The 16,998-nt window shown below is 36.5% G+C and overlaps 1 protein-coding gene across 1 annotated transcript in view; it reads left to right on the top strand.

The window, feature by feature from the left end:
* LRP1B (LDL receptor related protein 1B) overlaps positions 1-16,998 on the top strand; it is a 1,945,542-nt gene that overhangs the window by 1,306,242 nt on the left and 622,302 nt on the right. The window contains exons 26-27 of the mRNA XM_077153691.1: positions 3,126-3,290; positions 3,577-3,821. Coding sequence (XP_077009806.1) covers positions 3,126-3,290; positions 3,577-3,821 — 410 coding nt within the window. The remainder of the gene's footprint in view (positions 1-3,125; positions 3,291-3,576; positions 3,822-16,998) is intronic.

The raw sequence follows: 16,998 nt of genomic DNA, 5'->3' as shown, positions 1-16,998 counted from the left end.
TCCTAACTTAAAAAAAATCTTATTTTAGTATAGTTTTTAAAAAGTCACAAAATAACCTAGTGTCAGTGAAAGAATGTGTGCATCCAAGATTAAAATTAACGTGAAAGACCTAATTCGTTTAATTAAGTTGTTTTAAAGAAAGGTATTTAGCTACCTAACTGAATAGATTACCAGCTTTATTTTAATTAACCTTTGTTCTATCTTCTATTTAACTGGCAATATATTGTGTACTTATTATCATTTTTTTTACTTATAAGTTATTTCATTTTTATAATTAGTATTTGTTGTACAAAATAATCTTTTCAAGGTGCGTGAGTGGGTCAGTGGTAGAATGTGCACCTTCCATGCAGGAGACCCGGGTTCAATTCCTGGACCGTGTACTCAAAAAAAAATTATTTTTCTTTTTTTTTAACAATTTTATTATTAATAATTAGTGTCATCATGAAATGAATTCCAACACTAAAACTTTATAAATATCCCCTTGTAAACTAATGTCTATTTTTATCATTTCCCATCAGTTTACATAGTGTGTTCAAATATTTGATGGTCAAACAATGAATATTTTGGATATTGTATGGGGGATACATCCCCTCCATCCCTAGGAAATTCTTAAAGCTGCTGATACAATGAACTTTTTTTTTAATCATATGCCCATTGTTTGAAAAACATTCTATGCATTACCTCAATCTTACAACTTCTTGTCCTGAATCATTTTCTCAGGGCTTTGACTCATGTTTACTTTAGGAAAACTAATCCATCTTTACATACATATATTATTGCATCATTTTATGAGTGGTATTAATATTAATTCCCTTCCCTGTGTCCAAGATTTTGGAATTGTGCTTTTATAAAAATATTTGTTCCTTGAGAAAGTGTGTATGCATGCACGTACAAACACAAATCCTTCCTCTGGGCCATTCATCCTGTGTGCTAAATTATTTATGTGCATCATCTCACCTAATGCTCCCAACCAGTGTGTAATGTTATATTTTTCATTTTCAGTTGAGAAATTGAAGTCTGAAATTAAGTATGTTGGAGTAAGTGGCAGATTCCATCTTTGACTCCAAGATTTTTTGACACAAAAACCAATACATTACCACCATCCAGCATTGACACATTATCTAATAACATTTGTCAACATGAGCCCTAAGTTCTATATGGGTTTCCACTCTCATTAAGAAGATCGATAGTTTCCTTCACTATCCATCATACACTTTTAGCACATGCATATTAAATTTATTGTGTAATGTTTCAGTTGTCCTCAGATCATTTCATATTTCTAAGTCTTGCATCCTAGAAGAGATTATATGCTTCACAAAACTTGAAGTTATGATGAATCCTTAGTTTACATCAGTCTGCATTTTCTTACATGATGGAGTTTTCTAGAGAAAAATAAATCATATTAAATTTTGTTTCCAAGGGTTGCTTCATCTTCTGAAGCAATTCACCAAATTTCTATAATCTAGGATCAGACTGAATAAAGGAGAAGTAATTTAAAATGACAAAATATTTATAATTATAATGAAAAACAAATATATTTTTGGTCAGTTACTTAATATTTCTCATGAAAACGTTACCAGAGCTCGTTAATAGGAAATTTTCCTATGCTCTCACTTTCTCTCCAGTCCTTTGCATTCTCTCTTCCCAGATGGCCAGACCTCCCATTGGGTTCTACTCCCAGAGGAGTGGGGACAGCTGCTGCTGATTGATTGTCAACCATATTTCTGCTCCTGTCCCAAAGGCTTCTCTTTTGTTATTTTATTTAGTGACACAGAATTAAAAGAGATGTTCAGAGCATAAAAACAGGATTTAGGCTGTTGTTAGCTATGTAGCCCTGGTTAAGTATTTTAGCTTCTCTGAGCTTATCTCCTCATCTGTAAAATGTGGAGAACCATAGCAATGACCTCATAGTTGGCTGAATGAGATCATGTAAATCACTGAAAATAGCGCTTAGCACAGTCTTCACATAATCTTCAACATTACTGCAAAAGGTGTATTTAGCAATTGCATGGTTGCATATATAAAAGTATACCTGTTACATTATACAGTAATGTATCTGTCTCATCTCTGAGCTTCTCTTTAACATACTAAATAGCTTCCTGAATATTTTCTTGGTGATGTCTTACAATCTCAAATTCAAAAAATTCAAAATTCAGCTACCATCTACCCTATCTCCATCCTTTGAAATCTCTCTCTCTCTCCATTTTTCTCATTTCACTTAATGGAACTCCCCATGCACCCTCTCCTAACCCTTTAACCCTTACTCTGAAGTCTGAGCAAGCGAAAACTGACAGTCTTCCATGATTCCTTTCTGTACCTCATATTTCACATCCAGTCCATTAGAAGTCCCGGCAATTCTACCTCCAAAGTATACTTTGAAACCATTCACTTCTCTCCTTCTTCACCTTAGTCTAGATCACTATCATCTTTCGCCTGGTCCTTGAAAATAAACACTCAATATGCTTGCATTCTTGCCCTGCTTTAATCTGTGCTCTATATAACAGGCAGAGTAATTAAAAATCTGTATCTATATTGAAACTATTTCCATCTATATTCAAACTTTCCTCCTCTACCTAAGAGGCCTATGTGCTTTTATACCTTTGGAGTAAAATTCAGAATAATTAACTTGACTTACAAGCCTGCAAAACCACTCTCTTCAGCCTCATCATCTTGCCCTTTCCTCCTCACACACTAGATTTCAGATACATTGGTCTTGTTTTTGTTCCTCCAATATGCTCATATTCTTTCCCTTGTTAAGACTGTTGTATATGCTATTTCTTCTGTGTGTTATGTTTTTTTATACTGCACTACTCATCCTGCAGTTTTAATTTAAGTATCCACCTCTTCAGAGTTTTTCCCCTGATTACTTTCTCCAAATGGGTCACTCAGCTGATCTTCTCTGTTGTAGTGAAATTTTTCTTCAAAATATTTCACGAGCTGTGATTATATTTGCCTGTGCTTATTTAGTCTATCTCCCTGACTAGACTCTAAGCCTCAAAAGAATAGGTATTATATCTGCTTCTCTCACAACTATTTACCTAGCCAGTACCTGATATATATTGGACACTCAATAAATATTTGTGAAATGAATGGCTGAAGCAATACCATCATTTCTTTTTCTTCAGAATTCTTTTCTGGACAGACTGGGATGCAAACTTTCCTCGCATTGAATCTGCCTCTATGAGTGGTGCTGAGAGAAAAACCATCTACAAAGACATGAAAACCGGGGCCTGGCCTAATGGACTGACTGTGGACCACTTTGAAAAAAGGATAGTTTGGACAGATGCCAGGTTTAAAAATGATCTCTTTTCTGTATTTCTTTTACCTTCCCCAGATACACTCTACAATATTGAAATGTTTCCTAAGATACATGCACCATGTACATACATATTGAAATTAGTAGTTATTTTTGTTTCTTCTTTATCATAGTGGTGGTTATCTGGCATTTTTTTCTTTTTGTAAATCAGATAAGGACCTATAAAAATATTTTCAGTTGTTTATCTGAGTAAGATGATTGCATCACTGGACTGTCTGAATGGTTTCTGATTAAGTACCGGTACATTTACCTTTCTATAGGTCAGATGCTATTTATTCAGCCCTCTACGATGGAACAGACATGATAGAAATCATCCGCGGTCATGAATATCTTTCTCATCCCTTTGCCGTGTCTCTGTATGGGAGTGAGGTCTACTGGACAGACTGGAGGACCAACACATTGTCCAAAGCCAATAAGTGGTCAGGGCAGAATGTCAGTGTGATTCAGAAAACCAGTGCACAACCGTTCGATCTTCAGATATACCATCCCAGCCGTCAGCCACAGGGTAAGTGCCTGTTACAGACGAAACACCCAGAAAGTTTATCCTGTTTTTATCATGTTTGAACTGTAAAATACCTTCTGTAAGGTAACAATCATTACTATTACATGGATGTTATAGGGTCAGTGTGGTTCCTGTCTCTAATTAGTTCATAAGAATATTTTTTTCCTTTTCCATTTTATTTCTTTCACATAGAAATGAGAAAGCGTAGAAATGAAAGACTTTAACACTAAATCCCTTAATCCTTAGCTGCTGCTATTGCAACAACAAAAGATAATATGGGAAGCTGTATAAAATCCTCAGATTTGGGATCTATTTCCTGACTATGATCAGGCAATTAGAAGAGAACATCAAGGACACATTTAAGTTGGGGTCCAAATTGTCACTGCATAGCATGCTGGGAGGAGTGGAGGTGGTAGGTGAGAAAGATTGAGTCATTTGCTTGAGCTTCACCATTTCAAGAGAAGTATATCCACGTGAGCATGTTTGCTACCTCACCCCATATATTCAACATTTTGATTCAATAGTGATCTTCATCTTGGCTTTGTGAGCTCATTCCTTCCGTTCCTGCCTCGCCAAATGTTCTTATCTCAAGTCTCACAGCTCATTTTTATTTTTCTTCAATATCACGGCCACTAGGTATCTCATCAACTCATGCTGTTATACCTCCTGCCTGACTCTTCCCCACTGTGACATTGTGGCCAAAACCCATGGAAATCTTATTCCAATGCAAATAATTTCCCTTCATCATTAGTATGTTATTTTAAGCACATCTTTCTCAGGCTCTCTTCTGTGGAGGGCACATTTTCTCCTTTTATCTTCCTCTTTTATAGGCAATAGCATGGCAGCTCTGTGGCAGCTCTTCCAATTCACTGGTGTTCCTGACTTATGGACCACACTTCAGGTCTTATTTTAGATTTTCTATGCTATCTTCTTCTAGCCTTTACTGAAAACAACCCCTGCTGTGGGCCACAGCATCCCATGACTCTCCTTTGCCTTCTTTCAATGCTTGGCTGACATTCTCCCTTGATACTATTTCTCCTAGCTAAATTTTCTCACTTCTAAAATGTTATGTGCTTCTTCTCTAACCCAGTCTGATCACATTTAGTTCTATTCCCAGACACTCTCAATTTTTCAGTTTTAACTTTTGTTTTTAAATACAATGGATCCTTCTTTGTTGTTTAGGAATTTCTATACTTTCACAACTATGTGAGTGATTACTTTAATCCTTTGCTGCTGCCCTTGACTACTTTCATCCTCTAACCTACAAAGTGTGAGGATATTGAAGGGAGAAAGTGTAACCTAGTCAATTTTTGCACATAATAGTCATTCATGAATGACTAAAATGAATCCTCCGTATTCATTTTAATACGGAGGAAGGTCTAGTCACGGATAAGCACTATATGTCGATGACATGTGCTTGCACAATGGGATTAATTCTGATTTTCAGAAATGCAAAAATATTTACATAGCTTTATTTTTGTTCCCCACATTGTTCAGGATTTTATAGAGACTGTAAAGTTTATGTTTAGGGTAATATAATTGAATTTGACCATGAAGAATGGCCTGTATCTATGTATTGGATAAATCCCCTCCCTCAAATTAGGGATCAATGTATTTCGTTTCCTAACTACACTTTCTGGTTTGCCCACATTGATATAACCCTTACAAAATTCATGAAATGGGAAGGAACATGATACTTTCAGTCTTTCCTGACATTTCCACATATATAGAGAGGGAAAAATTCAGTGTAATTCATTTGGTTGGGGGGCACCTTTACTTAACTGGAGAGATGATTTATAAGCAATTTCTCAACTTTGAATTAAATCAGAAAGTTTTTTTTACATGAATAATTTAATATATTTTCCAAAGTTTCAGGGCAGATATTCTAAGACTTATATGCACTCAGAGAATGTCACCTATAAAGAGAACTTGCTCTTTCCTGAATGAAATGCAATCAGTATCCAATTTCGAGAATGATCAGAGAGCATTTTACTTTTCCCTATTATAAGGATCACTAGGCATATAACAGTCATTATTCGTCCTTTTTATCTGCTTCACTGAAGTAACACTTCCATTGCTTAGGGAAAAAAAAAAAAGATGCAGGGACACATTGACTATTTTACTACCAAGGGTAGAATTACAATGAAAATGGTGGGAAAGGCCCAGCACTAACGTAAGTACAATAATATTAGACCCCTGTTTTCCATTAAATAATAGTATGAAGTTCATGAAAAAATAATACATTTTCAAAGTACATGACATTCAGTACTATGAAATTCAAATATATCTTTTACAAATTAAAGAAATAGAGGTTAAAAATATTCTTTGAAATTATCGAATCCTCTAAGTAAGAGGATTAATAAAAGTTTTAACACCAGTTTTCTTACAAGTAAGCATTCACCATCTGTATGAATTACCAGTTCAGTTCTTGGACATATGTAGAATTTAAAAATATATGTGTATATTAGATTCTTTTGGTCCCTAGGGTTGTTGTATTGGGATTAGAAAGAAACAAAGCAAAGTTTAGTGAAGCAAATAAAAGCTTTGTGAAGCAAACTAACATGAAGTAGCAATCATGGGTATTTTAAACCTAACTTTGAAGATTTGTATAGTGTGAGAGAACTGAGCTTATGGTTAGTAGCGTGGACTCAGAAGTCAGTTTATGTGGGTTCAAATTCCAGTCAAGTAATTTTTTAATTATATGATATTAGAAAAGTTGCTTAACCTCTTTGGGCCTTAGTTTCCTGATATATAAACTGAAGATGATAGTACCTATATCATAGGATCTGGCAAACATTAGTTTGAAAATCACTTAGTAGGAACAGGTAAACATGAGTTAATATGTGAAATGTCCTGAGAATGGTGCCTCATGTATACTATCTATTCATATACTGTTTATATATTGTTATGGATCGAATCATTTTCCTCCAAAAGATGTGCTAATCCTTACCCCCTGTCCTGTGACTGTGACCCCATTTGGAATTAGGCTATTGAAAGATGAGACCGGAATAGATTAGGGTGTTCCTCTAATCCTTATAAGCCAGCACAGTTGGTAAGAGAGAAAGTGATGTGACAGAGGCAGAGACTGAGTTATGCTGCCACACACCAAGGAATGCCATGGATTGTTGAGCACTCACCAGAGGCCAAGAAAGAGGCATGGAACAGATTCTCCCCTTTTAGAGGAAGTATGGCCCTGCCTTGATCTTGGTCTTTCAGCCTCCAAAGCTGTAAATCAATAAACTGATGCTTTTTTTAAACCATCCAGTTTGTGGTATTTGTTATAGCAGCACTAGCAAATTAAGACATACAAAAATAAATCAAATTTTAAATGTTACCAATTATTATTATTATGTCATTTTCCAAGCCCTCTTTTTATTGAAATTTGGGTTATATTACTTCTTTGGAAGCATCTTTTAAACATGTATTTTTTCACATTTAAATAATTCATAGTGAACTTTATAGTATACTTTCCATGTCATACCAACTTGTTTAAAGAAAAATGCCAGTAAAAATTTGAATCACAACTCAAAAGAAGAGCACTATAGTTGATCCCTCAAGAGAATCCAGATGTAGCATCAATCATATGACTGAGCTATAAAATATGTATTCTCTACACACGTTTCACTTTACCATCTAACATTCCTCCTGGGTGCAGTACATGACACAGTAAGTTTTCACTGAAAGTTGTGGCATGCTTAAAAATTTATTTATATTATAAATGATATTTGCTCATTGCAGATAAATTATAAAATGCAGAAAAACAGAAGAGGAAAAGTAGACACCCGTTTTACCAGCTCCCAAGGCAATAGACATTGGGATGTTTTGTCTTCTATTTGTTTCCATGGAGATATTGTAATGTCAAATGCTAAACAAAACTATTCCTTTGTATTGAAGAACTACTGGATGCTTTTTACCCCTAATCTTTTTTTTTTTTTTTTTTTTTTTAAAGGAAAGACAGAGAGAAGGAAGGAAGGATAGAAGGAAGGAAGGAAGGAAGAAAGGGAAACATCTTTAAACATTTTCTTGTTTTTTATTGTATTTTGTTTCTTTGTTTTTGTTACATGGGCTGGGGCCGGGAATCGAACCGAGGTCCTCCGGCATAGCAGGCAAGCACTTTGCCCGCTGAGCCACCGCGGCCCGCCCTACCCCTAATCTTTAGAACGATGTCACAAAATAGTTATTCCCACTTTATATGAAAAAACAGAAGCTCAGAGAAGTTGGATAACCTGGCTCAGAGTAATAGATCTCATCAAATCTGGAGTCAGAGTTCTAATGAGTCTGGCCACATGCAAAGCCCATGCTTCAATCCTTTCCAAATTAAGAAAGCTTTGGTATCTCTTCAGAATTAAGATCATTCTGCATTTCAGATTTTGTATCTTAGTTCTTTACACTTAGCATTTTATTTTCTCAGGAAATTTGTAAATGATGACTTATAAATTTCATTTTTAGTAAGTACACATTTTCACATCATATATGACTACCAAATATTCTTAATTATCCATTCCCTATGGGGCATTTAATTTGATTTTAATTGGTTGCTATTTTATCATAAATAATTTTAATGCATGTTTCTGTGCATAAATCTGTTTTTTATATTAAATAGTTTTTTAAGCAAATCATATGTTTGGTTATAGTTGCCAGAAACAAATAAATGAATATAAGCAATTCCAAGAAGCTTTAGAAACACCAAACCCCAGTGAAAGTGTGTCATTCTTATATTAGATTATTTTTAGAACAAAAATAAATATTGAATATTTATAAAGTACATGTACTCTTTGGGAAATCTGTATATACACTACACAAATATAATGTAGTATTAGTTCTCCCAGAGTTCTTATTACAAAAAGGAAAAACAAACATAAGAAAATAGCTGCAGCACAAATATGATATTGTGTCAGAATTCACTATACAGTACTAGTAAATTAAATTCAGCCCTGAATGGAAAGAGCAAAATATGATGTGATTAAGTTGTATTTATTTCAGGAATGATAATATCAGAAGGTGTTCTGGTTGAAGCAGGGAACGAGTGCCCAGCTTTCCCCATCTTACTGCATTGGTCTCTAAAGAGCCCTGAGATATGGCTGCGTGTTTGAACTTGTGCTGTTGATGAAGGGGCTGGGGTAGGAAGGTGAGCATGAAATATTCTAATAGGGCACAGTGAGATTCATGTATTGGGAATGTTATTATGCTATTGAACTGAAGATGAGATTGAGGAAGGGAGAGTTTGGGAATTAAGCAAGTACTTGGAAGCACATGACATCTCCTGTGTCAAAACAGAAAAGCAAGAAAGTATTAAGAAGAAACAGTGTGAAATAGTAGTTTGTTGTACTAGCTACCATGGGGATCAAGGTCAAAAACTTGAATATAAACTGTTTAAAATTTTGAAGCTAGAATTTCACATACTGTGTGCATATGTTTCACATTGCTTAGAATAGTCACATTTTGTTCCCATTTGCTTTTTGAAGATTTTTATGTCCACTCAATTCCATCAATTAGGCTTATAGCTAGGCATTTTAACCTAAGTCCTCTATTTTCTGTATCTGATATGTTTTGGAAATTTATAACACATAGTTGATAATTTACAAACACTCTCTCATACTGAATAAATGCATAGGGGAATGCTAATTATTCCTTATTATAAAGGGAAGTTATTTACATAGGTATACTTGTTTTTATAATAAACACGAATACCAAAATTGTATGTTTCTCTTAAGCTGAAAATAAATAATATACATCCATGAAGCCACCTAGTCTAAATATATTTTTATCAGTACAATGCAGCTACTAATTAAATAAATGTGGGTATATTAAAAAACAACAATGACAAAAAAATTACAAAAGGCACTTGTTGAGTCATATGTTAATTTGTGTATGGATAATGAGATCTAGACTTGCATGATTAAGCATTAGATTAAAATGGCTTCACAATTATGGCTTTGTAATAATAAGGAAGGTGTGAGCCTATATCATGTTTTTATTAGTACTTACAGCTATTAGTCTGAATCCGCACAAAAATTTATAGGAACTATTTTTCTCCTGAGTAGCCTTTGTGTTTCAAGGCTACATAACAGCAATAAATTCTTACAGCAACTCGGATTTCACCTCCTATATTCAGGGTAAGGATTCTCTTAGCGCCTAGAGCCTGTTATAGTTATTTTTCTTTTCCTAATTCTGTTTTACCTACTCGACTATATTATAAAATATCTGAGGAATGTAGTGTTATGTATTTATGTGTGTCAATAATAGAGTCTAGATAAATCCTTTATAATGGCACTACTAATAACTGTAATGCGGATAGTAGCTAACCCTTGCTAATCCTCATTTGCAATTCCATAAGGAAGACCGCTAGCAACATAATTTTACAGATGACGTGCCTAAGGCAGAAAAATGTTAACTGCTCATGGCCAGGGACTAGATTGACTCCTTATCTGGGAGTTTGACCTTAGATATCTCGCTTAACCATGAAACTGTAAAGGTAGAAGACATTAAATTCTATGTGCTGATTCTCCCTGGGATTGTTATACCACGTCACCAGATGGTAGTAGAGAGTCACATTTTATTGATTTATTTGCATTGGATATAAAAACGTGGATGAACTCGTTCTTGCCTTCTTGGTGTTTATAGTCTAGAAGTAGAACAAGTTAATTGACAAATAAAATAAGATGGATTAGGATAAATACATATAATTGCTATTAGGGATAGGTTTAGAATGTATTAGTATGGTAAATATATTTTAAAAGGTAGCAGGACTGTTGGGAAGCTTATGTATGTAGCAAAGAAACTTTGCTGACCTGTATGTATGTGTAAGGGTCACCTCTGGAGGACCTCTTTTGTTGCTCGGATATGGCCTTTCTTTCTCTATGCCCAACTCTGCAAGTGAAAACCATTGCACTCCCCACCATGTGGGACATGACATCCAGGGGTGAAAGTCTCTCTGGTTGCAAGGGAGATGCTTCCCAGGGATGAGCCTGGCCCTGGCACTATGGGATCAACAATGCTATCTTGACCAAAAGGGAGAAAAGAAGTGTAACAAATAAGGTATCAGTGGCTGAGAGATCTCAAATAGAGTCAAGAGGCTACTCTGGAGGTCGCTCGTATGCAAGCTTCAGTTTAAACATTGCTTCTTATCATAACTTGTCAAACCCCAACAAAAACCATTTCTGCCCATTCTAAAGAATACCTAGGGCATTATATAAGATTCTACAAAGGTTCCATGCACTATAGTAACTCTCCAAAACCTACAACCTCCAGATGGGTCCCTGGACCAGATAGTCCTGAAATGCAGAGGGGCTAGCCTTTCCAGAACATCAACCAGTTCCATCCCCCTATCCCATATTATCAACAGCCTCTTCCAACATGAGAATGTTTAATAGCTATAGCCCAAATACCTCTAAAGAGTGAGACAAAGACCAAAGGTGATGGTGGAGTTATACAGAAAAGGTAGGGTTTAACAAATGAGTGTGAGTGCTGAATCAGTATACTGATATTTCTTTTAACCTCCAGTACCTTAGAGCAGCTAGAAATAAAAACCTAAAATTGTGGAATTATAACCCATAGCTAACTCTGAAATCTGTTCTACAGATAATTGTTGTGATGTACTTTGAAATTTATTGCTTGTATGTGTATATATATTATTTAAAGAGAAGGTGGCATATAAGAGAGAAGATAGGTTTTAACAAATGAGTACTGCTGAAATCATGAAACTGTGACCCATAAGAAACTTTAAAATCTGTTCTATAACTACAGATTAAATGTCCTTGAAAATTTATTGCTTTTTTTGTATATATGTTATATATGTATATATGTTATATTTCACAATAAAAAAATCATACTCATTTGTTAAACCCTACATTCTCTGTATAACTCTACCATCATCTTTGATCTTTCTCCCACTCTAGAAATTTAGATTTTTATCCTCTGTTCTTCCATGGATCTCAAACTTGAATATTTACCAAAATGATCTGGAGGGCTTGTTGAAATAGACTGCTGGCCTCTAATTTCATGGTTTCTTACTCAGTGGGTCTGGGGTAGGGCTTGAGATGTTTCATTTATCACAGTTTCCCAGTGGATGCTGAAACTGATGCTGCCTTAAGAACAAGAAGGAGAAACACATCTAGATTTGTGTGCTAGAAAGTTGACTCTATCTATTCAAGGGATAGATTGGAGAGGGAGAAGAATAGAGGTAGGAGACTAGTAAAGGGAAGCCACCTCAGTGACCAAGAGGCAACTGGTGACAATATCAGGAAAATGGTCATAAGAGCTGAGAGAATTGTATGGTTGAGATATCTTTAAAAGCAAAGTCAATAAAAAATAGTGATAGGTGTGTTGTGGATGGGGTAGGTGACTGGGAATGGAAGGAGAATTTGGATGGCCTTAAGTTCCCAGTTTTCTGTAATTGGCATCACCACCAAAATGGAAAAGAAAAATCATGGGAGATGGCTTAAGAAAGGGGTTGGGAAACTTTTTCTATAGAAGGGCCTGTGCTAAGTATTTTAGGCTTTGTGGGGATGGTAGTTGGGTTCAGGTGTCAACTTGGCTAGGTGAAGGTGCCTAGTTCTATTGCTGTGGACATGAGCCAATGGTATGTGAACCTCATATGTTCCTGATTACATCTGCAGTCGGCTAAGAGGTGTGCCTGCTGCAGTGAATGATGTTTGATTTCATTGGCTGGTGCTTAAATGAGAGACTCAACGTAGCACAGCATACCTCATCTTGGCACTTGCTGCTCAGCCCAGGCCTTTGGAGATGCAGAAAGTAATCACTCCGGGGAAAGTCTTTGGAACCCAGAGGCCCTGGAGAGAAGGCCAGCAGAGATTGCCTTGTGCCTTTCCACATAAGAAAGAACCTCAGTTGAAAATTAGCTGCCTTTCCTCTGAAGAACTATACATTAACTAAATAAATCCCCTTTTATTGAAAGCCAATCTGTCTCTGGTGTATTGCATTATGGCAGTTAGCAAACTAGAACAGATTTGGTACTGGAGAAGTAGGGTTCTACTGCAGTTTGCAAACACCAGACATGTTGGACTAGTTTTTTTGATGGATAAGGGGAAGACTTTGGAGAAACTGTGAATAGAATGATGGAGAAATCCTGGAGTGCTTGAAGAGACTGTTGGTATAAATGGAATCACTGCCAATCTTGATGAAGTGGAACACAAAAGGGACTAATTGGAGTTTCCAGAGTGAGAACCATGGAAGCTCGGGTCTGAAGTCAAGAAGCATCAGCCAGGAGAGTGGACCCATCCATATACATGGAGAGGATGAGTCTCCCACCTCATTGCAGTGAAAGAGTTGTGCCTCCTCAGAGTTTGGAGAAGGTATAGCACGCTCCGTGGGAACTGGGGAGAGCCTGGCTGCCACCGAATGGAGGTGTTGAGCGTGTGCCCTGGAAATGACAGAGAGCCCATGTGTGGCCCTGATGCCTGGAGAGAGTGGAGCTGAAGAAAAGGTGGTCTCCTCAATGTCCCCCGAGGTTAATTTGGAAAGAGGCAGGCAGGCCACTGCATAGGCCCTTGGAAACGGTGGGACTGCCACCTTCTAAAGCTGAAGGATAAATAACTTTCAGACTTTGAAATCCATTGGTGTTTGCCCTGCAGGTTTTCCTTCCAATTTCTCCCTATGGATCGGGTGACTGTCCCTCCTTTGCATATTTGCACCAGATAACTTGTTTTGACATTTACAGTCCACAGCCAGAAGAGAATTTTTTGCACTTTAATATTGTTTAAGGTGATCTGTGTAGTTGCCAAGTTGACAAGGGGTGGACATGCAGTAGTTAGGTTCAGGGATCAACTTGGCTAGTTGAAAGTACCTGGTTCTATTGCTGTGGACGTGAGCCAATGGCATGTGAACCTCATCTGTTGCTGATTACATCTGCAATTGGCTAGGAGGCATGCCTGCTGTAATGAATGATGTTTGATTTAATTGGCTGGTGCTTAAATGAGAGACTCAACATAACATAGCCGAAGCAGCTCAGCATACCTCATCTCAGCACTTGCAGCTCAGCCCAGGCCTTTGGAGATGCAGAAAGGAATCACCTCGGGGAAAGTTGTTGGAACCCAGAGGCTTGGAGAGAAGGCCAGCAGAGACTGTCTTGTGCCTTCCCACATAAGAAAGAACCTCAGTTGAAAGTTAGCTGCCTTTCCTCTGAAGAACTATACATTAACTAAATAAATCCCCTTTTATTGAAAGTCAATCCGTCTCTGGTGTATTGCATTCTGGCAGCTACCAAACTAGAACAGTGGGCCATATAGCTAATGCAACTCTGTTGCAGTTACTCAACTCTGTAGTCATAGCATGAAAACACTCACACAGAAAGTGAATGAGTATGGTTGTGTTCCAATAAAACTTTATTTAGGGACTGAAATCTGAATTTCATATAATTTTCATGTGTCAATAAAATATTTTTCACTTTGTTTTCTTTCACCCATTTGAGAAAGTAGCTCGCAAGATTGTATTAGTCTACAGACCATAGTTGACTCATTTCTAGTTTAAAGGTTAAAGTGAAAAGTTAGAATAAAATGAAATTGAGGTTCTTCTGGGATGACATTGAATATTCAGGGCTAGAAAGGAAAGAAAAGTGCAGGCAATGGTGGCTCAGTGGCAGAGTTCTCGCCTGCCATGCCGGAGACCCAGGTTTGGTTCCTGGTGCCTACTCATGCAAAAAATAAAAAAAGGGAAGAAGAGCTTGGGCTGAAGCTAGAGTTTTGGGAGCCATTCGATTGTAGATTAGTGATAAGAAGATAGGTGAAATTTCCTAAGAATGTTACAGAAATGAAAATGGGGAAGGAAAGGGCCCTGCAGAGCACCCCCCTCAGGGAGAAGGCAGAGGAGAACCCTCAGAAGCACTCAAGAGGTTCCAGACCGAAGCGGAGTGTCCTCCAGACCTGCAGGAGGAATTGTAAGATGGCAGTGGCCAATGCTATTACTTGCCATAGAGAAGTCAAGAAAGATAAAGACATAAAAGCATCCATTGGACTTGGCAGGAAGGTTAGCTATAATTTCAGTGAGATCAACTTCAGTGGAGTTGTTTGCGTGTGTCTTTGTGATCCTAAATATCTGAGGTTAGATATTAGTATAATTTTCCAGTATTTTCTTAAAATAATTTGTTAAGTAATAGAACTGTATTGTTAAGTTACACAATATCAATGCAAGAAAGATGACTTTAATAGCAATCACCTTAGGAGACATAATAGTCAGTAGCAATACTCTAGAGCCAGACTGCCAGAGTTTGTGTGCATACACTATATCTATATGTATTATTAACCGTCAAAAAAATGAATGTTCTTCCCTTTACCTCAATAGTATCATTTTATTTTAAATATTTACATACTATCAGTTGAAGATTTATTTCATTTGGCACATACCCTATTTTAATATTTCTCAAAACATTAAGTAAGTTTGAATCAGTTAAATCAAAATGTTTCTACCTTTACTTGTAGTTAATATCAGTAAGCTTGAGGGGTGAAACTTCTGACTGAGGTGCAGTGAAAGGTAAGTGATATCAAAGCAAGGAGGAATTTTTGAGATTTGAGTAAACTTATGAAGCTTCTATAGCAGATGTTTAGGAAACCAAGCAGTACTGAGAATCTAGTAGAAGAGAGGAGATGTACAATGGAGAGAAGGAGGGTGGAAACATGCTAAATATATTTTGTTACCTCATTCCAGCTGTTGATATAAAAACCCAAAATGGGACTCACTTTCTCCTCTTTTATTTTCATTCTGTAACTCATAGTACCTGCTCCTGATACAGAGTATATAGATTAGCATCTAATTTAGTGATTTACAGAATCCCTCAATATCATGGTAAAACCATATTATGAACTTAACAGGTTTTGTCGGTTCACTTGAAACCATTAATGAAATTATGGTATTATTTGTTTGGCAAAATATAATCCAAATGTCAAAGAACTGAATTGCAATGAATTTGCATGCAGGTATAAAATTGAACTGTGTTTATAAATTGCTATTCTTTTACTATAGTACTTAACAGTCTAGATTGGGTCAGGGGGAAGGATTAATAAAAATGAAATCATAAGACCCTTTCTTCCTTGGCATTAGTTTGATGTAGGTGCTTCAGTTACGTAGAAGTGATTTAGAGGGGGCACAAGGGTAGTGCAGTGGTAGAATTCTCACCTGCCAGGAGGGGGAACCAGGCTTGATTCCCAGTCCATGCACTTCCCACAAAACAAACAAACAAAATAAACAAGAAAAAACAAAGAAAAAAACAATAATTCAACAAATGGTGCTGCAATAATGAAATACTCACATGGAAAAAGAATGAAATATGGCCCTGCCATAGAGCATACAAAAAAAAAGAAAATCGATTTAGAGTGCCTTCCCAAATTAGTAAATTTGTAACTAAATAAATCCTCTTTATTAAAAAAAAGTGATTTAGAGCCCTTCATTAAGATTCATTAAGGTTCAGAATCCATAGTTCTGCTCCTGGATCAAGGTTTCTCAACCTCAGAACTTTTCACATTTTTGAGTCAGATAACTGTTTGCTGCGGGGCTGTTACATAGGATTTTTATCAGCATCCCTGGACTCGACTCATTAGATGTCAGGAATGCAGCCTGGTCCTGATGATGAGACATGTCTGCAGACATTGTCACATGTACTTTGGAGGGTGAAATGCCCCAACTCCTCCACCTCTGGTTGAGAAACACTCTCCTAGATAAATATTGCATCAGCATTTGCCTATATTTTATTTGAATTTATTTAATAAAATAATTGTCTGATTTAGATTGTTTTGGTGGTGAGAAATGGACCCTAATTAAGCATGGTTTTCATGAAATATGAAATTATCTTTAATGATTTTGTTTTCTTCAAAGGGCATACATCAGTCTTGTATGATTGCGTAATTAACATTCGGCTCTCCTATAAAGCATTGTAGTTATGCATCATTTAATCTCTTCACCTCAGCTATGATGTGCTTTAGAGGATTAATTCACTTTCCAAATTTTTATACTGCTGCCATTTTAGCTCATACGCCCACATACGTTAATGAGCATGCATATGAATGCAAATGTCTCTAAGCCTAGCACTAGAATAGATACCATAGAAATTAAAGGAAGAAACAATAGGTATGTACACAATACATAGTTCCCACTTGCATAACACTGGTACTCTAGCCCAGAGGTCAGGGGTCTCAACCAAATCCAGTTCTGTGTGTCTGTTTTTGTGGAT

This window comes from Tamandua tetradactyla, chromosome 3 (assembly GCF_023851605.1).
Source record: "Tamandua tetradactyla isolate mTamTet1 chromosome 3, mTamTet1.pri, whole genome shotgun sequence".
Lineage (NCBI taxonomy): Eukaryota > Metazoa > Chordata > Mammalia > Pilosa > Myrmecophagidae > Tamandua > Tamandua tetradactyla.
This window is presented reverse-complemented; position numbering and strand designations above follow the sequence as displayed.